This window comes from Panthera tigris, chromosome B3 (assembly GCF_018350195.1).
Source record: "Panthera tigris isolate Pti1 chromosome B3, P.tigris_Pti1_mat1.1, whole genome shotgun sequence".
NCBI lineage: Eukaryota > Metazoa > Chordata > Mammalia > Carnivora > Felidae > Panthera > Panthera tigris.
This window is the reverse complement of record NC_056665.1, coordinates 135,386,038-135,410,834: the sequence shown is the minus strand read 5'-3', so window position 1 is coordinate 135,410,834 and position 24,797 is coordinate 135,386,038. Positions and strand designations below refer to the sequence as shown.

Here is a 24,797-nt window from a genome sequence, read left to right as displayed (position 1 = left end):
ATTTCCACAGAAGCAAGATCTGGGATGAGGCCAAAGATGGGCCTCTACATTGGCTTTTTGGTCTGTTTTCATGTTTACTTTTGAAATAAGAGCTACCGTGACGGTGGACCTCATCTTTTGCCCAGACTGTGGGCGCCTGGCCTCTCTTTCCACACACAGCAGTACCTGAACATGTTGCCATTGGTCGCAACCCAAGCGCCTTGCTCGGTTCTCCTGTTCCCTGGGGCCCCAGTGGGAGTCCTGGAACCTCCCTCGAGGAGGGGTTATAAAGCCAGGGCAGTGCAGGAGCCCTGCTGGCAAACCTCAGATCAGGCCACATCTTCTAGAACAGCAGGGGAGAAATGAACCGGTCTCTCTGCTGGAGCAGGACGCCAGGGCAGGAATAGCTGCTGTAATACTCACATCATATTCATGTTTCTTATTACCTGCAGAGGGAGGCTACGCACATTTAAATATGACTAGAAACGATCTGAAAAGCCACATTTTGTTGGAACTGATTTTATTTAAATTTTACAGAAACCTGATCGAAGTATGTAACTGTAAGTCCAGTAACAAGTCTACAAAAATGCACGTACGATGCCAGAATTCCTTAAAAGCAACTAATATCGTATTCTCGTTCGGCATAAAACATGCATTGATATCAACTGCCACATGTTGGCCAAAATCAGTCTCTCCAAGAAGAGACGGTCCATTACGGTCAATAAGAAAACTAGTTGTGAACACAGATTAAAAAAAAAAGAGGTTTTCTGGTTAATGTAAAAGGAGGAGCAGTACCTTTCTAAACGAGCCCCTCAGCCCCGGGTGATGCGTATTATCGTGCTGCGCAGTAACGCGTCACCTCCGAGACCTGGTCCTGACCTGTCATCGGAGCAAGAAACTCCCTGGCAGTTAAAGCAAACGTTTGAGAAGATAGAAACTTTCGGACCACAACAAGCACACTGGCGCAACCTTGCAGAGGGCGCTCAGAAATCCTCAGACTTGGAACAGGGTTCCCGGGCTGGGGATCGTAACCAGCCTCAAAGATGCCCCGAGCTTTTCAACCCGGCCCTTCTGCAAGGCCGGCTCAGGGCACACGGGCACCTCCTGTGGCCGGAAGGCCTTCTAGCTCCACACATCACTCTCCGTGGGGATCTGTACTTGGGAGGCTTGATGCAGAAAACCACGGTGGGACCATTTCTTTGAGGCCCTGATGTCCTGTAGGCCGGGTTCATCTCACCCCAGGACGGGTACATGCGACTGCTGGACACACGAAGGAAAATCAACGTACACTCGTGGCCCCAAAGGCTCCGACGCTTAGGGTCACATACCTTGAAGCAGGTCCTCTACTGTCCGGAGAGACCGTGTTGCTCCAGAGGGACAGCAACTGAGGACTCTGCATTTATCAAAGGTGTTTTCCCCATAGACTGAGGGCTGTAAAGAGACTTCATACCAACTGAAAGGACTTCCCCTTAAAATACAACATTCCACAAGGTTCTTCAAAAGCGGGTCTCATGGTCATCAGAGAACCAGGCGTGGACATTAACATTTATTTACATAAAGCTCATCATTCCTGCAGCCTGGGGCCTTGTTTGGAGTCTCTCACATACCCTCTGCCTCTTCCAAAACAGGGCACTCCCTGCCCTGCTCGCTAGAAGTAAGCTAAACCAGTATTTTTTTTCTTTCAGCACAGATTTAAGGGGGAAATTAATAATTTATTGGGGTTCTCATAACATTTTCGTAACAGAACAATATCAAAATAGGTCTGTTTTTAATATATGCTTATGAATATCCCTGATAAGATAAAGAAATCCAGAGGACTTTGTAAACCACTAAGATTTCACAGGGTAGTACCCGGTCTATTTTCTAGGCAGCAGCAGAGGGACTAGTACACTGGCGAATTTTCTCCAGGAAGCCCTGTGAGCACTACAGTACTGAAATTCGAATATCTAGTGCCAGTGGAATTGTGAATGAAGTTTTCACTTTATTAGTAAAAATCATAACAGAGGTTGGCTTCCTCGGTCCTGCCATCGGCCAATCTCCCCGCCCGTGACAGACGTCCAGCCCAGAAAACCATCAGCCCTGACTCCGCTGGAGGTCGGGCCCAGAGGAGGCGAGTTTTGAGACACCCTCTAAGCCGTGACCACGCTTGCGAAAGCAGGGATGTGGGAGAAGAGGCAGACCGGGCCTGAGGAAGCACTGACCCAAGGCACCACGATCGGAGGGGTGAGGGACCTAGAGGGGTTGTGGCAGACAGGAAGGACGCTCCCGCCGTGCCCCCCCACCGCGAGGGTCCCGGGAGACAACAGCTCTGTGGCAGAGTAGACACGTTCAGGAGTTAAAGAACAAATCATTAGGGAAAAAAAAAAAAAAACTAGTTTACTGTCTCAAAACCAAATCGAACTTCTTAAAACTTCTAAGCGAATAACCTGGGGGTTATCTGGTAGTCGGGCGGCGGGCCGGCAGTCTGTGGAATGAGCTGCATTTAGCGGAGTCAGAGGGCGCTGGTTGTGAAATCGGCATACACACTGTGGCGACCGTGGTTAAGGAGGAAAGGAAGCTCAAAGGCCGGAGGGGAGGCCTCTCCAAGGAGAGGCCGGAACAGGACCAGATGCGAGAAACGCCTCTTTTATTCCGGGCACAGTAAGTGGCCTTGGCGGTGGCCTGGCTGAGCAGGTGCCATCGTCCAATCTAGCTGCAGTAGTACTGCATCCCGTCCACTCTCCTCCTCTTTTTTGACTGAAATTCTTCAAAGAACTGCTGGATGTCCTCTCTCTTAACCACCTGTGGAGGAAACAGCAAAGACCAGGAAAGGGAAATGCGTTACAGAGCGGCAATAACCAGGCATGCTAATCACAAACAGGTTGAACAACACTGCGGGTAATAATTATCTTAGGGGCGCCTGGGTGGCTCAGTTGGTTGCGCATCTCACTGTTGATTTCGGCTCAACATGATCTCACCGTTTTGTGAGTTCAAGACCTGCATCAGGCTCTGCGCTGACAGCATGGAGCCTGCTTGGGATTCTCCCTCCCTCCCTCCCTCCCTCCCTCTCTCCCCCTCTCTCCTTGTCCCTCTCCTGCTTATGTTCTCTCTCCAAATAAATAAGTAGACTTTAAAAAAGAATGACCTGAATGTGTAACTAATCACATATCTCCATCCTATAGAGGGCTCATTCATCCAGGCGCACAGACACGGGCTGGGCCAGAGCCATACAGCCAGGAGGGCAGAACAGTGCCGAGAGTGGATTCCTTCACTCACCTCGCTTTCCTCACACGAAATGAGATAAAAGCAGCACCTATCTAACAGGATGGGAGATCAGATTGGATTTAATGCCTGTGAAACACTGCCTGGCACATAATAAGTTCTTTTTAAATTTTTTTTTTAATGTTTATTTATTTTTGAAAGAGAGGGAGACGAAGTGTGAGCAGGGGAGGAGCAGAGAGAGGGAGACACAGAATCGGAAGCAGGCTCCGAGCTGTCAGCACAGAGCCTGATGTGGGGCTCACACTCACCAACTGTGAGATCATGACCTGAGCCGAAGTCAGACGCTTAACCAAGCGAGCCACCCAGGCACCCCTAAATTTTTTTTAAAGTTTTATTTATTTTTGAGAGAGACAGATCACGAGTAGGGTAGGGACAGAGAGAGAGAGAGGGAGACACAGAATCCGAAGCAGGCTCCAGGCTCTGAGCTGTCAGCACGGAGCCCGACGTGGGGCTCGAACTCATGAGCTGTGAGGTCACGACCTGAGCCGCAGCTGGAAGCATAACCGACTGAGCCACCCGGGCGCCCCACGTAGTAAGTTCTTAACTAAGTGCCTGAAGGTCTCCCAAGCCCACTGCCCTCGCCCAGGACCACAGCTGTCTCTTGGGAACATCCTTCAGCCCCATGTGAGTACCCACAGGAAACAAAGTCTGTTTTGCTTTGAGATTTGTGTTTTCTTCTTTAATGAAAAAAAGGAGCCAAAACACGTTTCCTCTTCAGGAGGCCAAAATTAGAGGTGTTTGCCACATAAAAAGAATAACTGGTTGGGGCGCCTGGGTGGCTCAGTCGGTTGGGCGTCCGACTTCGGCTCAGGTCACGATCTCGCGGTCCGTGAGTTCGAGCCCCGTGTTGGGCTCTGTGCTGACCGCTCAGAGCCTGGAGCCTGTTTCGGATTCTGTGTCTCCCTCTCTCTGGCCCTCCCCCGTTCATGCTCTGTCTCTCTCTGTCTCAAAAATAAATAAACGTTGGGGGCACCTGGGTGGCGCAGTCGGTTGGGCGTCCGACTTCAGCCAGGTCACGATCTCGCACTCTGTGGGTTCGAGCCCCGCGTCAGGCTCTGGGCTGATGGCTCAGAGCCTGGAGCCTGTTTCCGATTCTGTGTCTCCCTCTCTCTCTGCCCCTCCCCCGTTCATGCTCTGTCTCTCTCTGTCCCAAAAATAAATAAATGTTGAAAAAAAAATAAATAAATAAATAAATAAATAAACGTTAAAAAAAAAAAAGAATAACTGGCAAAAAATAAAGTAGCAACTACTCTTAGTAAATGGAATATCCACTTTATGCAATGAGAAATTTGTTTTCTGTTTCACTGGAAAAAGATTAGAGCATCATACAAAGGTGTTCAAGATATTAGCAAAATAAAACACTAGAAATAAGAAAATAAGACAAAGGGACAATATGGACGAAAGAGTAAATTGGGAAAAGCTGACAGGAGCCCCGGCTCACCCAGGAGTGCTCCGCCAGCTGATCTGACCCAGTAGCTGCCTCCAGTCTATCACAGGAAACAGGTGTTCATTCACTTTTTAATTACAAAGGTAACACATTCTTATTGTTCTGAAAGAATGCAGGAGGGGCAGGGAGAGGGAGGGAAAGAGAAAGAAGCCCAGTCAATGCAGGTGAGCAAGAGTGAGAGAGAGAAAAGGAAAGGAGATGGTAAATACTTGGCTATAAAGCGAAACACTCCCTCTCGCTCCCCAAGAGTAAGTGCCGCTAACTTACACAAACAGCAATGTCAACTCGAGTAACTTCCTTGGGGGAAGACCCTCGTTAATCCTCTAAATGGAAGAACGGCACAGACTGATACATCAATTTCACAAGCACCAAGGCTGAAACAGCTGGTCAACAAGTGAGGACTCAGAACCCCTAACAAAGTCAAGATCTAGAGACTGAAGATACTCGCGATACCACAAAGCTCTAATGTATTTGCTAAATGGCGTGGAAACTCACACTTATGAAATGCTAATATATAGGACACTTGGAAATTCCAATTCGAAGGATCTGTCCCTACTTCGGATCACCAACACTAAACACTGAAAGGCAAAAAAAGAATTTTTCCTGCAAGGATGTTGGGAGAGGGGACCTAAAAACACGCAAATCAGAGCGTGCAATTTTTAGCTTCTAGACCCTCAAACGGTCACAGCCAACATGCAGTGTAGAATGTTAAGGAATAAATACTGGGGTTCAGTAATAAATCATTTTATTGGTTTCTTTCAGAAGATTTGTAGTTTCTAAGTGGTTTTTTAATTTTATTCATTTTTAATATTTATTTTTGAGAGAGAGCATGAGTGGGGGAGCGGGGAAGAAAGAAGGGGACAGAGGATCCAAAGCGGGCCCTAGGCCGACAGTAGTGAGCCCGATGTGGGGCCCGAACTCATGAACTGCAGAACGATGACCTGAGCTGAAGTGGGACACTCAACTGACTGAGCCACCTAGGCGCCCCTAAGTGTTCTTTTTTTATAGTCAGACACAAACATAAAAGGCAGTCCATTATCTAAGAACATCTAGAACTTATAATCTTATGTGGACAAATACAACCAAAGTAGATTAACCTTATTCCAACTTAAGGTTCTTATTTGTTTTTATAAGGATCTAATTAGTAATGTCATGGAACAATAAACAAATATATTTTTCTGTCTTTTTAACTCATCATATCAGATAAAAAGCGGCCCTAGTGATGACAGAGATCCCTAAGTTGAAGATCCAGGTTAAGACTGAAGAAAATTGCTAGTTTCAGGGGCACCTGGGAGGCTCAGTTAAGTGTTGGACTCTTGATTTCAGCTCAGATCAGGATCTCACAGTTCAGGATTGAGCCCTGTGTTGGGCTCTGCACTGGGAAAAGGAAGCCTGCTTGGGATTCTCTCTCTCCCTCTCTCTCTGCCTCTTCCCTGCTTGCACACTCTCTCCCTCAGAATAAATGAATAAACTTTTTAAAAAAATAGCTTGTTTCAAATGTGATTGGAAATATATCTTTTACATGATTTTAACTATGTGTAATCAAATCAATAAAGAGCCTTGTGACCACAAACAGCACAAGAGCAGAGGTCCTAGAGTCAGGAACACACATGCTTTGACACATTTGAAAGACTTCAAATGTCCATCAATAATGCAGAGGTTAATGTACACCAGAAACTAATGTAACACTATACTTTAATTAAAAACAAAAGTGCCAAGGGGCACCTGGTGGCTCAGTCGGTTAAACATCCGACTTCGGCTCAGGTCATGCATGATCTCACAGATCATGGGGTCGAGCCCCACGTCGGGCTCTGTGCTGACCAGCTGGAAGCCTGGAGTCTGGTTCAGATTCTGTGTCTCCTTCTCTCTGCGCCTCCCCTGCTCACACTCTCTCTCTTTCTAAAATAAATAAACATTAAAAAACAAAAACAATAGTGCCAAGGGGTGCCTGGGTGGTTTAGTCAGTTGAGAGTCCAACTTTAGCTCAGGTCACGATCTCATGGTTCATGAGTTTGAACCCCATTATCAGGCTCTCTGCTGTTAGCTCAGAGCCGGCTTGGGATTCTCTGTCCCCCTCTCTCCGCCCCTCCCACTCTCCCTCCCACTCGTGCTCTCTCTCAAAAATGAATAAACATTAAAAAAAAACACAAAAAAACAGTGCCAAGGTTAAAAACAGTTACACCTATGAACGAACATTCTTAGTTCTAGCAAGAAGAAACAGAAGTCTGCAGTAACCAGAGGGACAGGAATAACTGTAGTTTAAGAACTGCTGAGAGGCAGGAGGATGTTCACAGTGACTGTGAAGAACATCCTCTAAAAAATGAGAGAAATCTACTAAAGAGAAAACTCAACTTCTGACTTTACAACTCATTTTGCAAAAAGGCAGCACTGTGACCCTGTCCACCCAGGCAGTTGCAAGTTTTCCCCACATTCACGAGCAAGGAGAAAGTGGCCTTAAGCAACATGGCAGAGACTCCTTCCAAGAAAACAAGTCTTGGGGCACCTGGGTGTCTAGTCGGTTAACTCTTGGTTTTGGTTCAGGTCGTGATCTCACGGTTATGATATCGAGCCCTGCGTCGGGCTCTGTGCTGACAGCGTGGCATCTGCTTGGGACTTTCTCTCTCTCCCTCTCTCAAAATAAATACATAAGCATAGAAAGGAAGGAAGGAAGGAAGGGAGGAAGGAAGGGAGGAAGGAAGGGAGGAAGGAAGGGAGGAAGGAAGGGAGGAAGGAAGGGAGGGAGGGAGGGAGGGAGGGAGGATGGAAGGAAGGAAGGAAGGAAGGAAAAAGAAAGAGAAAAAGAAAAAAAGAAAAAGAAAAAGAAAGTCTCAGCATACTTCCTTGGCACCCACCACACCCACATCTAACTTGATTTCTGTGTCTGGACATAGCAGAACAAAGCATCAACTGTCCATAAGGACAGCCTTAGACCAAGAAAAGTTAAATTTTGTTTTATGTCTGCCTTTGGAAGGCAGAAAAGTATTTCATGAAAAAATTCTGTCACAAATATGTGAATCGTAAAGAGCAAGTATTTATAAATTCATCTGGAAGACTATTTAAAAAATTTTTTCTTAATGTTTACTCTTTTTTTTGAGAGAGAGAGAGAGTGTGGGCTGGGGAGGGGCAGAGAGAGAGGGAGACACAGAATCCGAAACAGGCTCCAGGCTCTGAGCTGTCAGCACAGAGACTGACACGGGGCTCAAACCCATGAACCGCGGGACCATGACCTGAGCCGAAGTCAGATGCTTAACTGACTGAGCCACACAGGCACCCCAAGACTATTTTAAATATTATACATTTTAGAATCAGTGTCACCCTTAAAAGTAGACAGACTCTCTTACTAGCCAGAAAAATGTTTTGGTCTCAAATTCTGAAGTTCTTTTATTCTAAACTATAGAATCCAAAGTCCAAAATAAGGGGCCTGGAATTAATTTTTCCCTGCCTGATCATTTGTTCTTCCTCCTCCAAGGACCTCTGCCAACGTCCTGGCCTTCCCCTCAGCCACAAGCACACTCTGCTGACCCTGTGTGGCTGCTCCACCTCTGACCCCCTCGAGCCCAGGGCTGGAAGGACTCCCAGTGAGGCCAGGTCCTTGTTTCACCACCTGCTCCTGATTCCCCTCTGCTCGGCCCGCAGTCACCTCTTAAGGATCCAGGTTAAGACATATGGTCATTTTTTCATCCAAGAAAATGAACAGTTTATTCAAAACATACAGAGCTATGATTAAAATTCTGTAATGCAACATACATACCGTGCCTTCATCAGCAAATCTCTTGAGATAGTCTTTAAGTTCAGTCTTCAAGTCATTGTATTCTAAATCAAAACAACAAAAAAGGTACATAGACTTTAGGCAAGTCATTTGCCTTTAGAAACAAAGTGCATCTTTTCCACTGATAGTTGAGTAGGTTAATACTTTAAATTTTCTCTAAGTGAAACATGCATGGAAACTTGCTTCCAATTTCTCACAAGTTCTTTCATTTTGATATTGAGGACCCTACTTCTTAAAACAAATGAACAAACAGAACTCAAAAAACTTGCCATTCCAAAAATATTAGCTAAGAATTTTTTTAAAAGGTTTCCTATCTCTCTGGAATTCTAGTAATGGAAATAATCTTGGACTCCTCAAACTTTATAAGCTTCAAAACCGATTCACTCACTTAACAGTTCCTATTACGTATGAGGTACCCTGAGGGCTACAAAAATCCTTCAAATGCAGCCTCCATCCTCAAAAAGCTTTTAGTCTAATAAAGGCAAAAGAAATTAATCAGATAGTTAAAAATAAAAGACAGAAACGATCAATGCCACAGAGGTGGTGGCATCTGAGTAGTCAGGGTGGAAATTACTAAAATCAGTTGGGCATGCTGGGGGGAAAAATGTAAAAGCCTGCAATTAAGGACTCAGGGATATTTTCTCCTCTGGTGGTTTCCTGTGAACCACTAAAGCAACCTCAAGAACCATCCAAAAGATAACATGCTTTGCTCAAAAAGAGGACACGTGATGCTCCATGAAAACTATTTAAATCGATGCACAAAGAAATTGATTTTCTATTATTCCATATTCATACACCTACCCTGAATCAAAACAGCATGTTAAGGTTTCTCAAGCACGTAATTATTCTAGCACCTAACTCTGATTCAGTGGTAATCACAGCTAAATACCCAGCAACGCTACAATTCAGCAAGCATAATAAGCATAATTGAAGCCTATTCTCTAATTCCAATTTTAAGCTTTTTTTGTATTAAATTAAAACTGTAGGTGTTAGTAGCCCTCCTTACACATATTTTAACAGTGAAAGAAACTTTATGAACTTCACGACTTTTTGTTCAAACAGCATTTACCACAAATAAGTTCCACTTGCTGGACTCTGTCCATGCTGTTAAGGGTGTCCATTAAAGGGTCTCTCCTGTCAGCTGCCTGGTCAACCTTGCCCTTGTTTTCATAAGCCAGAACTGTGTCATATTCATCTGTCAGGAACAGGACATCTAGCTCGCCATACATTTTCTTCAAAAAATAAAACCAGTTTCCCATTAGAACATATGTATATCATTCTCAGAAAGTCAATTCTCAAGAGCTGAGAATCACTAAAAATTAATTTAATTTTTTTTTTTTACATTAATTGCCAGAAAAACCTGAGCCTTTTAGTACAGAATTGCTTGAATGATTTATTCTTTTTGCACAAATCTCTTTTAGTAATCTCCCAACTTCCCAATAGGTGTTGTATGGTCTAAAAGATCTTTATTTAAAAACCTTTAAAAAAATTTTTTTTTATTAAAAAATGAAAACTACTGATTTACTGGAACTTTCAAGTAATTTTTATTCCCAAGCAAATTCTATGATATGAAAAAGATAAAAATTTATGTTTTCCACTAAAATGAAGATAATAAAAAGTACTGCATGATTCTTAATTTCTCCCACAAGCATTCAGACTGCAAAGAGCATTTCATAAATTTGCTTAATATGAAACATTTTAAAGTTCTCTACAGAGCTAACATCAATTTCATAAATATATTTTTCAGAAAGTCTTATTCTAGGCATCAGTCCGTAAAACACAGTGACATTGACCTTGATCAGTCACTCACCATACAGTCTTTGCAGGTACATAACTTGCTACGCCAGTTCAGGGGCCAATAGGTGGCAGTGTCTTTCTTTATCAACTGCTTAGCATTAAGATCCTGAAGTCTGCAGCCAGACTGTGATTCTGTGTTGAGATGTTGATTCTTAAGTGCGGTCTGAAATAAAATTGAGTTTTGAAGTATGTTTTTTACACTCTGACAGTTTAGACTGTATAAAGGAATTTCTTTGGGCAAAGGGTACAGTTGAGATCCAAAGCTACAGAGCTTACAGAAGCAATTTTGCTTAAGCTTTAGTTCTTTGATGGCTTATACTTCATATGTTACCTGGGGATCAGACTCAGAACTAGAGCTGGTACATGGTTCGTTAGTCTGCTCTGCTTTAACTTCCGTGACAGCATCCTTTCCGTGTTCTGGAACATCCTCTTTGAGGGTACTATCTTGATGATCTCCATTTTCAGGTTTGATGACTTCCTGATCACCTATTCCATCAACATTCAGCACCAACCCATCATCCTCCACAGATACTTTGGTTACTGTGGGTTCAATGAAAGCAAACACACACATATCCATAGACAGTGAAATCACTTAGTCTGATTAAAAAAGATTTCAGAATCTGGAAAAAGAGCAAGTCAACCTTAATCTCTGGAATAATGAGAAAGGAATTATCGACTCTTCCTTTGGTTATGCCTGCCTAATCCAGAGTTCAAATAATTGAACAGTTCATTTAAAAATGTCAGTCACAGGGCACCTGATTGGCTCAGTTGGAAGAGCAGGTGACTCTTGATCTCAGGGTCATGAGTTCAAGCCCCACATTCAGTGTAGAGATTACTTAAATAAATCTTTAAAAACAAATAAATAAAAATTGAAAATTAAAAAAAAACAGGGGCGCCTGGGTGGCTCAGTCAGTTAAGCCTCTGACCTCGGCTCAGGTCACGATCTCATGGTTTGTGGGTTCAAGCCCCACATCGGGGTGACAGCTGGGAGCCTGGAGCCTGCTTCGGATTCTGTGTCTCCCTCCCTCTCTGCCCCTCCCCCATTTGCACTGTCTGTCTCTTAAAAATAAATACATATTAAAAACATAAAAAATAAAAATGCCAATCACTACTTAAGCATTTTCTATGTAAAGGAAAAAGAAAAATACTGCAGACAGTAAAAAGAGGTAGGATACCTCAAGAAGCAAGAAGCAGGAAGAGGTTTAACTATAAACACAGGTGGAAGGGTAGTTTTGAAAAAACAACCAGCTTTTCTCGATGAGAGGAAGGAATAAAAAAAGGATGGATATAGACCCAGAAATACTGTCAAAAAGAAAAGAGCAATGATGGGGAAGTTCATGTTGAATGATGGCACTTCGATTTAATGGGAAATGAGGCCATCTGTTGACAGACAAGGAAATGAAGGGACAGGGGGAAGACTGATTAAGAAAACCCAACAAATGAGATATAGATACAGGTCCAGTGGAAAGTGGGAGATGTAACTGAAAAGGGTAGGAACACAAGGAGGACGCACCGAGTTTAAGAACTTTGAGACGGGGGTTACGTGGCTCAGTTGATTAAGTGTCCGACTCTTGATCTTGGCTCGGGTCATGATCTCACGTTCTGTGAGATGGAGCCCTGCGTCAGGCTCTGCGAGGACAACATGGAGCCTGCTTGGGGTTCTCTCCCCTCTCTGTCTGCCCCTCCCCCACTCACATGCTCTCTCTTGAAAAACAGACAAAAAACCGAAACTTAAATGCTTAAAAAAAAAAAAAAGAACTTTGAGACAAGTCAAAAGTGTAGGGTGAGATTTTAGGTACGGCTGTGCTGTTGGCAGTTTGTGTGGTAAAATGTTCCCTGAAGGTGAGAGGGGCAAGAAATTATGAGGTCAGAGCAGCAGATACTATGAGTAACTGCCACTCTAAAAATAAATTAAGTAACACATTTGCATCAACAGTAAAATTAAATAATGCCTCAAGACCATTGCTGATCAGTTGTTTTGGGCCAATTTCTTTGGGTACAATAAAAGTACTAGGTAACAAACTATACCCCACATCTCCCAACCAATAGCATATCTTATACTTAAGAACAATTTATGGGGCGCCTGGGTGGCTCAGTTGGTTGAGCGACCGACTTCGGCTCAGGTCATGATCTCATGGTTTGTGAGTTCAAGCCCCGCATCGGGCTCTGTGCTGACAGCTCAGAGCCTGGAGCCTGCTTCAGATTCCGTGTCTCCCTCCCTCTCTGCAACCGCCCCCCCCCCCCCACACTCTGTCTCTCTCTCTCTCAAAAATAAACAAACATTAAAAAAAGAACAACTTATTCTGGTTTTATTTATCTTTCAAAGTCCCATTCAAAAACTGCCTCCATTTTCCCTAACTCTGGTCTCATCCAGCCTCTGCCTCATGTTATTTAAGCATAGATTTGTTCTTGGTAGTCTCCCAACCATTCTATAAGCACCTTGTGGAGAAGGAACGTTATCTTACACTTTTTCTACACCTTGCAGTCCAGTCAAAAACAGTTGCTAAAAATTCTGGACTGAACAGAGAAATTTCACAAGTACGAGACTGTGGCACACCAACTCCGCAAGATACCCACCTGCCAATTGTGCAGCATAAGCCCACAAGAAGGGGCAGCGCTTCATACAAGCCGGGCACACCATCTCCTGGAAATCCCCACTCTCGGGGGGGATGGCACCAAGATGCTGTGAATACAGAAAAGCCACTATTTTCCCTGTAGTCCCCAAGTTGTCCAAAATGCTATTTAATAAACAAATATTGCAACAGAACACTGATCGTATCTTTACAATTTCTTTTTAGAAGAGTAATTATAATGTAAAATATACCACAATTCAAAAAGAAGCAAGAAGAGATCTTTTTTCTTTCTGTACAGATAATACCTTTTAAAAGGTAAAAGCTGGGGCGCCTGGGTAGCTCACTCAGTTAAATGTCCAACTCGATATAGATCACGATCTTATAGGTCATGATCTTTCGGTCATGAGATTGAGCCCTGAGTCGGACTCAGTGCTGAGCATGCAGCCTGCTTGGGATTCTCTCTCTCTCCCTCTGTCTCTGCCCTTCCTCCCTCCATGCATGTGTATGTGCGTGCATGCTTTCTCTCTCAAAAAACCAAGCATTTTTAAAAATTAAAAAAAACAACAATGTAAAAAGCTTTCCTTACCCTTCCATGGAACCAATCTTCACAGACTACACACTGGATCATCTCATCCGGAATCTAACATGGAAAAGCAGTTTGTGTGTTAATGATTACAATGAATTCTGGGACACGGAAGTAAATCCAGCGAACGGAAGAACTATATATTAAATTCTCTATACCGATTCTGTGAGACGGCTATGCACATGCCAACAGTCAAGGGGCCAGGGAGAAATAGCGGGTCACAGGGCCAAAGAAGTTCACTCAACACGAACTGATGTTGCCGAAAGGTTACACTGAGATGAGCACTTTGGAAACAACCGTCAAAGCTGGTCCACTTTGGTTACTTGGCATCTGACTCTCGCAAGACTTTGTAAGTAACATCTCATTTTACGTGAAAACCAAGACCCAGGAAGGTGAGGTGGATTGACCAATGTAGAATGTGGCAACCCCACATTCTTCAAGCCCTTCACTTTACTTAAACTGAAAAGTAAATATTATAAACAGTCTCTTGCTAATATGGACAGCAACAACTTCCCTAATTTGAGTTAGTTAAGAAATTAGATTCTGGCCCTAGGAAAATGATATACCATAGGGCACAGACTGTTTTTGGAATGATTTTCCTTTCATTCCCAGACTTTCATATCTACTGATTAATATCCCAATGTTGTTCCGTCCTTTCCCTATTATAACTTCTCAAAGGGGGAAAAAAGCATATATGCCTATATATATGTCAATACAGATATACACACACATATATGAAATATACATATATATATAAAGCAGTTTTATTCTTTCTTCTACCTTGATCAATTTATTTGGCATCTTATTTTTTGTCTTTTGATTTAACAGTGTTATAACACTTTACCCCATACCTTAAAATATCAAGTTTTAAGGTTTTATCTTTGTTAACTCAAAGATATCTTCAACTTGTTCCTCTATATAATTTGGTTCAATAATTACAGTTCCAAGACAACTAGCAAGCAAGGAAGAAGGCAGAAGGCTAATTTTTCTAAACATAAAGCACTCCTTCAAATCAGTAAATACACAACAAAATCCAACCCAGTCAAAATATGGGCCACGGATATGAAAGGACAATTCAGATAGGTTATTACAAATGTTCGGGGCGCCTGGGTGGCGCAGTCGGTTAAGCGTCCGACTTCAGCCAGGTCACGATCTCACGGTCCGTGAGTTTGAGCCCCGCGTCAGGTTCTGGGCTGATGGCTCAGAGCCTGGAGCCTGTTTCCGATTCTGTGTCTCCCTCTCTCTCTGTCCCTCCCCCGTTCATGCTCTGTCTCTCTCTGTCCCAAAAATCAATAAACGTTGAAAAAAAAAATTAAAAAAAAAAAACAACAAAAAAAAAAACAAATGTTCAATAAACTCATGAAAGATGCATACTGTCATTCATGATCAGGGAAAAGAAAAAAGATACACCTCTTCATCTATCAAGATGGCAAAACTTAAAAAGACTGGTAGTATGTAGGGCTGACAGAGTATTGGGGAAAAAAAACACTATCACCTACTGTTGGCGACTGAACTCTTTTGACAGAGGTGATCACAATTTTATTTTTTATTTTTTTTAAGCATTTTCTTTTTAATGTTTATTTATGTTTGAGAAAGAGAGACAAAGTATGAGTGGGGGAGGGACAGAGAGAGTGGCGAGACACAGAATCTGAAACAGGCTCCAGGCTCTGAGCTGTCAGCACAGAGCCCAAGGTGGGGCTCAGACTCATGAACTATGAGATCACGACCTGAGCCAGAGTCGGATGCTCAACCGACTGAGCCACCCAGGTGTCCCAACACAATCTTAAATATAAATATCCTATGTCTCATCAGTTCTACCTCTAAGTATCCATAAATACTTGCAGGAATATTACTGAATCAAATTACGGTATAAGGATGTCCACTGTAGCTTTCTTTAGAATACTGAAAAAAGAGATCGGACCAGTCTGCTACAGAACATTTAGGTAATTAACTCATAGCATGTCAAATTATGAGTACTTGGCTGTGATCAGAACAAGGTAGATTTGTGCTCTTTAGCATGGAAACAAGTCTATGATATACTGAGAAGTGAGAAAACCAAGTTGCAAAAGTGAACACACGGAATTTTCACTTTTGTCAAAAGGAAACTACAAATTGAAACACACATCACTTATGTGGGGACCGAAACAGGTCTAAAAACATACACACCAAAAAGTGTTAACAGTGGTTATATCTGGGAAGTACGACGGAGTGAGGAAGAAAAATTCTTTTTAAATTCTGTGTATACTTTTTTTTTTTTTTTAATTTTGTGTATACTTCGAATTGAGGATCCAGTCTGTACACCCCATTTCTTTTCTTCCATGGAGGCAAGATGTTGAAAGTCATTGTTTGGAGAGTGCTTGGCGGTGGAGCAGGCAGGCAACGAGAGAGAGAGGAAGGACGAAAGCACTGGCCTTGAGAACGTCCTGCCCAATATTTCATTCTTGTAATGTAGAATGAGAAGAACACTCAAGATCTGTACCAGTTACAGCTCCAGCACAGACTCCTAAGAAAGGATAAACCTAGAATCCTCTCGCAATCCCCAAATCCCTTCTGAACAGCTATAAAGGCCCAGATTGGACAACAGGCTAAGGAGTGAAGGCTAGAGGTATTAACCTCCAATTAACCTCCAATTGCCTTACCTCATCTTCAGGATCAGGATAAGGTCTCTTGCAAATGCAGTACAATCCAAAAAAGTTGTCATTGTATTTATTGCCAGAATTTATCTTTGCTTTGTCCTGAAAGATATTCATTTCAATATGTAATATGGTCTAATTTTAACTATAATTTCAGGCATCATGAAAGTATAAATTATAAGTCGCATATAAATATCACATATGGTATACATTATTTTTATAACACCAATATACTATAAAAACATATATTACATATATTTATAACACAGCATCAATATATTGTAGTAAAATATAAAAAATACCATGACATAATAATAAAATATCATGTATTTCATGTTGTATGACATTAATACATTCAATAAATTTCTGCATTAAATATCTTCCTCCCCAGAAGCTGGTTTTTAACTTTCAAAGTACAAAGAAAAAGAATTCACTCCTATCAAAAGGATATTTTTTCCAGGATACAGAGAGCAAATTTGATTTTTTGTACCTTCTTTGTAGTAATTGGGGAAACCAAATACATCCATTAACAAAACGCTGATAAAATTATATCATCAACCTCTATAACCCAGAATTTCAAAGTACTTTTTTATTTTTTTTATGTATTTATTTTTTAGAGAGAACTTGCGAGTGGGGGAAAGGGGCAGAGGGAAAGAGAGAGAATCTTAAGCAGGGCTCCATATTCTGTGTGGAGCCCAACTTGGGGCTCGATCCCACGTCCCCGGGATCACAACCCAAGCTGAAATTAAGTTAGACACTCAAGGGGCGCCTGGGTGGCTCAGTCGGTTAGGCGGCCGACTTCGGCTCAGGTCATGATCTTGCGGTCCGTGAGTTCTAGCCCCACGTCGGGCTCTGTGTTGACAGCTCAGAGCCTGGAGCCTGCTTCATATTCTGTGTCTCCCTCTCTCTGACCCTCCCCTGTTCATGCTCTGTCTCTCCCTGTCTCAAAAATAAATAAACGTTAAAAAAAAAAAAAATTTTTTTTAAAGTTAGACACTCAACCGACTGAGCCACCCAGGAACCCCAAAGTACTTCTTAATGCCAAGCTGTGATAGCCAAAGTTCCCAGGTTATTAGACAGTAAAGAGTAAGCAAGGAAATTGTCTAAAAATAACCTTCAAAGGAGGGAAAAAGCATGAGAGTTTTAGCAATTATGACTGAACAATGTAAAATCCCTGACATTCTAGTTTCTGTTACTTCAGTAAATGTTATTGTGTAAGTATAGTTAAAGCAGTGAAAAATCCCTGTGCACCTAGCTCACATTCATTATTACCAAGTTTTATTAATTCAGTTTTTACAGTTATACCCTTTGTTGGGGTGCCTGGGTGGCTCAGTCAGTTAAGCGTCTAACTTCGGCTCAGGTCATGATCTCACAGCTCATGAGTTCAAGCCCCGTGTTGGGCTCTGTGCTGACAGCTCAGAGCCTGGAGCCTGCTTTGGATTCTGTCTCTCTCTCTCTCTCTCTCTCTCTCTCTCTCTCAAAAATAAAATAAACCTTAAAAATTTTTTTTATACCCTTTACTTTAAAAGCCTTAAAGGATGAACACAACCAACATAATTAAACCTCAGTTACATTAAAGAACATTCCCACCAAAATCTTTCATATTACAGTCTGTAATGCAGACTCTGAACAGGTTAGTTTTCCAATAAAATAAAAAATGGAATACAGTCTTTTTTTTTTTTTTTTAAATGGAATACAGTCTAATACCAATTTGCCTACTTGAAAGAATAAGCATAAGAACTTCCTTTTTGGAAAATGCATGGTTTTTATCCCCTCTGGCAAATATCCATCTCAGCTACTTTCAATGTATTTTTACACTGCTCACTTACAGGAAATAATTTGCATTCCAAATTTTTAAACTTGCTGTTTCCGCAATCACAACGAAAGTTTCTGAAAAAAATGAGGGAGAGCCAAATTTTAGTTTTTCTTTTAAATCTAATGAATTACTCTTTAAATGTATTGCACAGTCCCTGCCCTTTCAACTCATTTCTAGGGTCTAAAAAGTGACCTTGATTGCTGTTCATATGTCCAATTTGAAATTTCTCCAAGCACAGAATAAAAGATTTAACAGTTTGGGAAATTAACATGCACAGAAATAAATATTTATATCACACATACATATACGCACAAGTAAAATAATGACAAAGAAGGATGACTAGTTTGAGTTTGTGCAATAATTATATTTGATTTTTTTTTTAAGTTTTTATTTAAATTCTAGTTAACATATATGGTAAAACTAGTTTCAGGTGTAATAATTATATTAAAAGGTCCTCCAGAAAAACTATTCTAATTATATAAAACAATTATATTAAGTTTTACCAGTACACAACTACTTTAAATGGAAAAACAAGAAAAAAGCACAGGTGGAAACGAATGTAAACATTTAAAAAGCATCCGGCACCAATCTCTGTTTTCACCTTTTTGTGTATAGCTCAAATAGTTTATGACTCCCATGACATTCGTAACTGCAAGCGAGGCAAATTCCTGCTGGTTCTTCTCCCTCTGGGGTGCAAGTACTACACGCATAGAGTGCTTGTCTCTTTACTGAGCCCTAAAAGCCACAAAATGGAAGGAGAATAATCACACAAGAGAGTGCCAAAACACTGTCACATGTTTTATGTCATTATATATGCACTATGGTAGTGCTCATTTCAGACGATGTTTTCTTACAACGATAGTTTAAAATTCTCAGGCAGCTGAAAAGAAGAATCAGCTGGCCTGCACCAACATCTTAACACATGAAAATGTAAGAGAATGTGTACAGGCTTATGTTAGCAATATCACACTTACGATTAAGATCAATGCATTTTATGCAAGAATCCTTTTGAGTTTAGGAGATGCGTGCTGAAGTATTTAGAGTGTCATGATGTCTGCAACTTATTTTCAAATGGTTCGGGGAGGGGGTCTGGGGAGGTGGGGGGTAGGGGAGATGGGGGGGGTCGGAGTTACATAGAGAAGAGAGATAAAAGCAAATGTGGCAAAAAGTGACTATGTGGAAGAGGTACACAGGTGTTCATAAAAGTATTCTTTCAACTTATCTGTAGATTTAAATTTTTTCACAATTAAAAGTTGAAGGAAAAGATCAGCAAAGCTTTTGGAAATCTTGACAATGGTTACCCTCCTCCAGGAAGGAGGGAGGCAGCGAAGCTTCTGGGATGCCAGTAATGATCTGGGGGCTACACACATGCATATGTTCACTTTTTTCCACAAACCATACAAATGATTTGTGTATTTTCCATATATTTTACTAAAGTAAAAAGAAAAAATTTACGAAGTCCAATTTATAAAGCTAACCACATTTCAAAAATAGCTTACATACATTTTAAGGAAAGCAGAAAAAAAAGTTGTTTTAGTGGTGACCAAAGGTTTTAAAATACCAGCCAACATCTGGGTCTGTCTGTGGATCCCAGGTTTTTTCAACAATCTAACCACTGGGCAGGGTTAAACTCAACTGGTCAAGATGACAACTGGTATTATGAGCTCAGTCCACACCACATAATGACCCCAAGTCTCTCACCTCATCCCCCAATATTGCCATCCCACCCACCCCCAGCCCTGGGGCTAGGCAACCTCCTTCTTCCTACCAATTCTCATCCCGTGTAAAGTTTTCTTCTACCCACCTTTCTCCATTTTTGTACCTAGAAACATAGGATGAGTCACCAAACACTACAACACACCCCCTCAAATCCTGATTCATAACGTCTTCCAAATGCCAAATATACCCTTCAAGCAAATCCTCTCCCCTCCTCCCTCCTTTACCAGTGCCACCTGCTGTCGTGGTTCCGGTCTATTTCCATGGGGGGCGGACTGCAGATAGACACCATACTTGCTTCGCCTCGCAAAAACAACAACAACAACAACAAAAAGCCTACCAGCTTGTACTTGTCAAACTAAATTGCAGAGGATTAGCTGTCAAGGGGCCCAGCTCGGGGAGATTTTCAAATCCAGAGCTCTCTCCTTTAACTCTGCTTCGACTCTCCCATTCGGTTCCAAATAAACATTCTTAGGATGGGAAAAGTAAGGACAAAGATGTCGGGATTTGAGCGGTCAAGGGGATAGTTTCTGAAAAGCAGCCAAGGCACGGAGAAGAGAAGGAGAGGAAGGAAAGAGCAGGGGTCCCAGGGCCAAAGCCTGGAGAATCCTGAGGGACTAGACGGAGGAAGACCGAGGGAGGAGGGGAGCCCTGCTGGAAACAAGCTGAGAAAGGGAACCAGGAGCCTGAGGTTTAAGGGCAGCTGGGCCTGGGATGGGGAAGTCTACGACGAACGGTGCCCTGGGACCACCCCAGGAGAGCCGGGCCGCGACACGCGGGAATGGGGCAAGTCTGGTCGGGAACAGGAGGTTCAGCGGGAGCCCGGGGAAGGCGAGGCCAGGGCCGCGCGCCCACCTGCGAGTAGGAGCACTTTTCGGAGTCGCTGCCGCCCAATACGGCGCACGCTTCATTCTCCAGCTCCTCGTCCTCCTCTAGTACGTCGACCAACGATACCACGGGCTCCAGCTCCGACTGCCGCCCAGCCGACCCCTCCGCCCCAGCCATCCTCAACTGTCAGCGGGTCCGCCGCTCGGCCCGGCGGAGGCGGGAAAAGAGGCTGCGAGAGGCGTGGCCGGAGGAGGAGGGGCCCAGCGCTAAGAACCAATCTCAAGGAAGGGAAGCGAAGGAAGGGGGAGGAGCAACTTCCGACAAACGGAAGTCACTCCTCTCCCTTCTCCCGCCTGCGCCAGGCTGCGCCCACGGCGAGTTGACTTCCGCTTCCGGGTGGCGCCTGCAAGTCGGTGGCTGTTGAAGCTCAGCCATCGCCATGGAGTTGTTGGGCGAGTATGTCGGGCTGGATGGGCAACAGCAGCGGCTGCGGGTGCCCTGTGAGGTGCCGGCCGACGCCGATCCTTACGAGACCCTGTTGTCTGGCGTGGCCCAGATGAGAGACCTGGTGACAGAACTCTTCGGCCCCCTGGTACAGCAGGAAGCGCAAGACCGGGTGGCGGCTCCAGAAGAGGCCTTGGACGGTGAGCCCTGAGAAGGTGCTGGAGCGACAGGAGGGCGGGGCAGGGGAGCCCGGGTAGAGTGGCCGTCTTGGAGCAAGTGAGCCTCGGGGGAAGAAGAATCCCAACTAAAAATTGTTAGTCCTTACCGCCATATTATCTTCGCTACTTCTGCTTAAGCGTTTGACGATTCTCTTTCCATATGTATCACAAAAAGCGTGCTGAGTGCCGACTGCCCTGTGCCAGGCACTGGGCTGTGCTCTTGAGAAGGAATGAGGTGAATGCCACTCAGTTCCTGGCTTTCTGAAACTCTCAGGCTGGTGGGGGTTAGACACGCAAATACTTATTAACAGATTGGAAGTATGACCCCAGGGCCCTCTGTAACTATTACAAGCTGAGAGGACCCAAGAAGGCTTCAGAGAGCATGACTTTTGAGCTGGGTGTTGAAGGATGAAAAGGAGTATTACCTTCTTAACGTATTTGTAATTTAACGAAATTACACGAATTTACAAAATTTCATGAAGTTACAAACACGTTAAGAAGACTGTCCTCTGCGATCCAAAAGAATGAAATCTTACCATTTACAACAATGTGGATAGAGCTAGAGTGTATTATGCTAAGCAAAATAAGTTAGAGAAAGACAAATATGATTTCACTCATGTAGAATTTAAGATACAAAACAGATGAACATAAGGAAAGGGAAGCAAAAATAATATAAAAACAGAGAGGGAGATACACCATAAGAGACTCTTAAATACAGAGAACAAACATGGTTGCCCGAGGGATGTTAGGTGGGGGATGGGCTAAATGGGCAAGGGGCACTTGTTGGGATGACCGCTGAATGTTATATGTAAGTGATGAGTCACTAAATTCTATTCGTTAATACACTGTATGTTAACTAACTTGGATTCAAATTTTTTAAAAATAAGTAATTTTAGAATTAATTTCAGAGTAAGTTCTGAAGATTTCAGTTTAAGGAGTCTTAACTCCCAGGGACTCCTTTCCATATGCCAACTTAGAAGGTGCAGTTTGAAAGGAGAAGTGTGAAATTTAAGTCTTGTCTTGAATACGAAAAGAGGTAGGTACCTTTTTTGCCTGGAGCTGAAGGGCCAAAGAATTAAATATTGGAGTCAGGACTTACCTCCTCTCTAAAGGGACTTACACTGTACTGTACTTTGCATCTTGTGTATTATGTGAAGGAGCCAGTTCAGAACATTACACTGAGTTCAGACAATAGATTGGTTCCATGGATATATTAATTGGGAGTACCAATGTATCGAGAATGAAGTCCTGTTTCTTGGCTCCAGAAGTACTTCTGTAATCTCTTGAAAACGTTATCATTGGCGTAAGGATGAGTATAGCTAGAGCCATTTCTTAAAATATCATTACTTGTTGAGAAAATAACTGCCACCTATTAATGGAAGGTCAGTAGTATATTTGTATCAGAAGACATGTTTTTTGTTTATTTAATGAAGACCCCATAAAGCTTAGGTTTTACTTTGTTAAAAGTAATCGAGATTGACATGGCACATTTTGTGTTCTGTGAATTTGATCTCAACAAATATACAAAACTTTAAAATTGTACCAGTTACTAAAGAAAAGTGATAGAACTCAGTACTAAAAAGTACTCAGTACTAAAATTGGCTTACAACCAATCCAGTTACCAGATGTGAAAGGATTTGAATAGACAGTTCTTTAAATAAGATATATAAATGGCCAATAAGCTCGTGAAAAGATGTTTAGCATCATTGGCCATCAGGGAAATCCTAGTGAACCCCAAGGAAATACCACTTCACGCTCACTAGGATGACTGTAATCAAAAAGAACAGTAACAGGTGTTGGCTAGGATGTGAAGAAATTGGAGTCGTCAGACATTGCGGGTGGAAATATGAAAGGATACGCCTTCTTTGGAAAATGGTTTGGCAGTTCCTCAGGAAGTTAAAGTTACCTTATAACCCAGTAATTCCACTCCTAGGAACTCCTAGTTCCACTCCTACTTCTCCAAAGAGAACTGGAAACCTACGTTCACATAAAAACTTATATATGAATATTCATAGCAGCATTATTATAATAACGAGAAAGTGGCAACAACACCATGTCCGTCAGCTGATGAGGCGATAAACAAAATGTGGTGTATCCATCGATGGAGTAGTATTCAACACTAAAAAGGAATGAAGCACCGGTAAATGGCTATAGCGTGAGTGAACTTCAAAAACATGTGAAGTGAAAGCAGGCAGAAAAGGTCGCATATTTTAGGATTCCATTTATATGAAATGTCCAGAACAGACAAATCTATGGAGATAGAAAGTAGATTAGAGGTTGCCAAGGGCTAAGGGGAGTGAGAATTGGTTTTGGTGTGCCATTTCTCAGATGATGAATGTGTTCTAGAATTAAATGTCAGTGACAGTTGCTCAACGTAGGGAGTATACTACAAATCAATAAATTGTACACTTTAGAAGAGTGAATGTTACATGGTGTATAGATTATATCTCCAAAAAAAGTGGCAGATAAGAAAGATTTTAAACACCAAAATTCCTGAAATCTTTTTAACCATACATACTTTGAATCCAACGTATGCATAACTTAATTAATCCTTAAAGTGAAATGGTCTCAGTATCAACCATTTTAACAATCTCTTTCTTTGAACCACTGAACATATTGTCACACAAATATTTATTTTAAAAGGTGATGATGAAGATGATGCAGAAGATGAAAATAACACTGATAACAGAACTAACTCAGATGGACCATCTGCAAAACGGCCCAAACCACCATCTTAAGAATAGGTTTTATGAAATTTAAAAGACTGCTACTCTATCTGAATTATCACACGCTGACATTTAGGAAAGACTGGTGCTCTAATTTGGAAAAGTATTTGTTTTATTCCCCTAGGACAATTTTGTCAAAGAAAAAAATGTATCTTCTGTTTCCACCAAAGAAAGATATAATAAATGTTTAGTCTGTTTTCTTGAGTGAGAAATAAATTTGATACTGTGGCAATAACTAGAACACTCAATGCTATATAAAATCCTCTAAGTTGGCAACTGAATATTTGTTCAGTTTTCTACTTTTTAAATAACCATTGAATTAAGTTGTGTGATGTCTACATCTCGTGGCTTCTGCTTGTTATAAAAAGTACACCTCATAATCCCGCACAATAACATTTCAAAGAAGATGTAAGTGGAGAAAATCGGATATTAGATTTAAGAATGGCAGATCTGTGTAAGAAGGAGGAAAATGGGAATAGAAATACTGAAGAGGGAGATGAGCCCGGAGAGAGACCCAAGGAAACCTGGAGTCCATACTTACACCCAGTGTATAGACATCCAGAGGTGATACCACTCAGTGAATATATACATTTAACTTGTAACTTAAGAGAACGAAGTTGGGCGTGCTTTTATGCTGTAGCATGTTATGTATATAAACCCAAATGTAAGTCTTAAACAATCTATGTTGACTTTAACTTAAGGTATTTCTCATCCTGTATCCTTGCTTTGATTTTGCTTACCCCAAAGGCCTGTTGAATCCTTTAAAATACATATATATTCCTAAAATATGTGTGTGTATTCCTTTTCGGCTTGTTGATGGGACCAAGGCATTTTTTATTTCCTGTGCATGTTTCCTGATTCATTTAGATAGCTAAAATGCAAAGAAATCAAGTACATGTATCTAAGGAAATACAAATAGTTATAGAATTTTAGAGTTGGAAGTAACCTTACAGATTATATATGACTTATTTCCAAGATGAATTGAACCTTAGAAGAGGCGTTGCCCT

General features: G+C 42.1%; 2 protein-coding genes across 3 annotated transcripts; one reads left to right on the top strand and one right to left on the bottom strand.

Moving 5' to 3' along the window:
• Nucleotides 1–482: 482 nt before the first annotated feature.
• UBR7 (ubiquitin protein ligase E3 component n-recognin 7) lies at nucleotides 483–20,714 on the bottom strand. 2 transcript variants are annotated; one of them, XM_007094937.3, is made up of 11 exons: nucleotides 20,430–20,714; nucleotides 18,460–18,593; nucleotides 17,872–17,932; nucleotides 16,049–16,144; nucleotides 13,413–13,466; nucleotides 12,831–12,936; nucleotides 10,585–10,793; nucleotides 10,267–10,416; nucleotides 9,526–9,688; nucleotides 8,439–8,500; nucleotides 483–2,760 (listed from the first exon to the last, which is right to left on the bottom strand). In XM_007094937.3, the coding sequence occupies exons 1-11, from the start codon at nucleotides 20,577–20,579 to the stop codon at nucleotides 2,668–2,670; spliced, it is 1,278 nt and encodes a 425-aa protein (XP_007094999.1). In that variant the 5' UTR covers nucleotides 20,580–20,714; the 3' UTR covers nucleotides 483–2,667. The 2 variants fall into 2 exon arrangements, with proteins under 2 accessions (XP_007094999.1, XP_042846359.1); XM_042990425.1 differs by lacking the exon at nucleotides 18,460–18,593 and having other exon boundaries at nucleotides 20,430–20,582.
• A 33-nt stretch (nucleotides 20,715–20,747) lies between these two features.
• Nucleotides 20,748–24,578, top strand: GON7 (GON7 subunit of KEOPS complex). The gene is made up of 2 exons (XM_007094938.3): nucleotides 20,748–21,046; nucleotides 23,708–24,578. The coding sequence occupies exons 1-2, from the start codon at nucleotides 20,842–20,844 to the stop codon at nucleotides 23,800–23,802; spliced, it is 300 nt and encodes a 99-aa protein (XP_007095000.2). The 5' UTR covers nucleotides 20,748–20,841; the 3' UTR covers nucleotides 23,803–24,578.
• Nucleotides 24,579–24,797: the final 219 nt, after the last annotated feature.

Coding starts and splice junctions, on each gene's coding strand:
- GON7 (XM_007094938.3), top strand. CDS start 20,842: ATGGAGTTGTTGGGCGAGTATGTCGGGCTGGATGGGCAACAGCAGCGG. Junction 21,047..23,707: donor TCCAGAAGAGGCCTTGGACG/GTGAGCCCTGAG, acceptor TTATTTTAAAAG/GTGATGATGAAGATGATGCA.
- UBR7 (XM_007094937.3), bottom strand. CDS start 20,579: ATGGCTGGGGCGGAGGGGTCGGCTGGGCGGCAGTCGGAGCTGGAGCCC. Junction 10,794..12,830: donor TTATGCTGCACAATTGGCAG/GTGGGTATCTTG, acceptor TTGAACCCACAG/TAACCAAAGTATCTGTGGAG. Junction 10,417..10,584: donor GTTCTGAGTCTGATCCCCAG/GTAACATATGAA, acceptor ATTTTATTTCAG/ACCGCACTTAAGAATCAACA.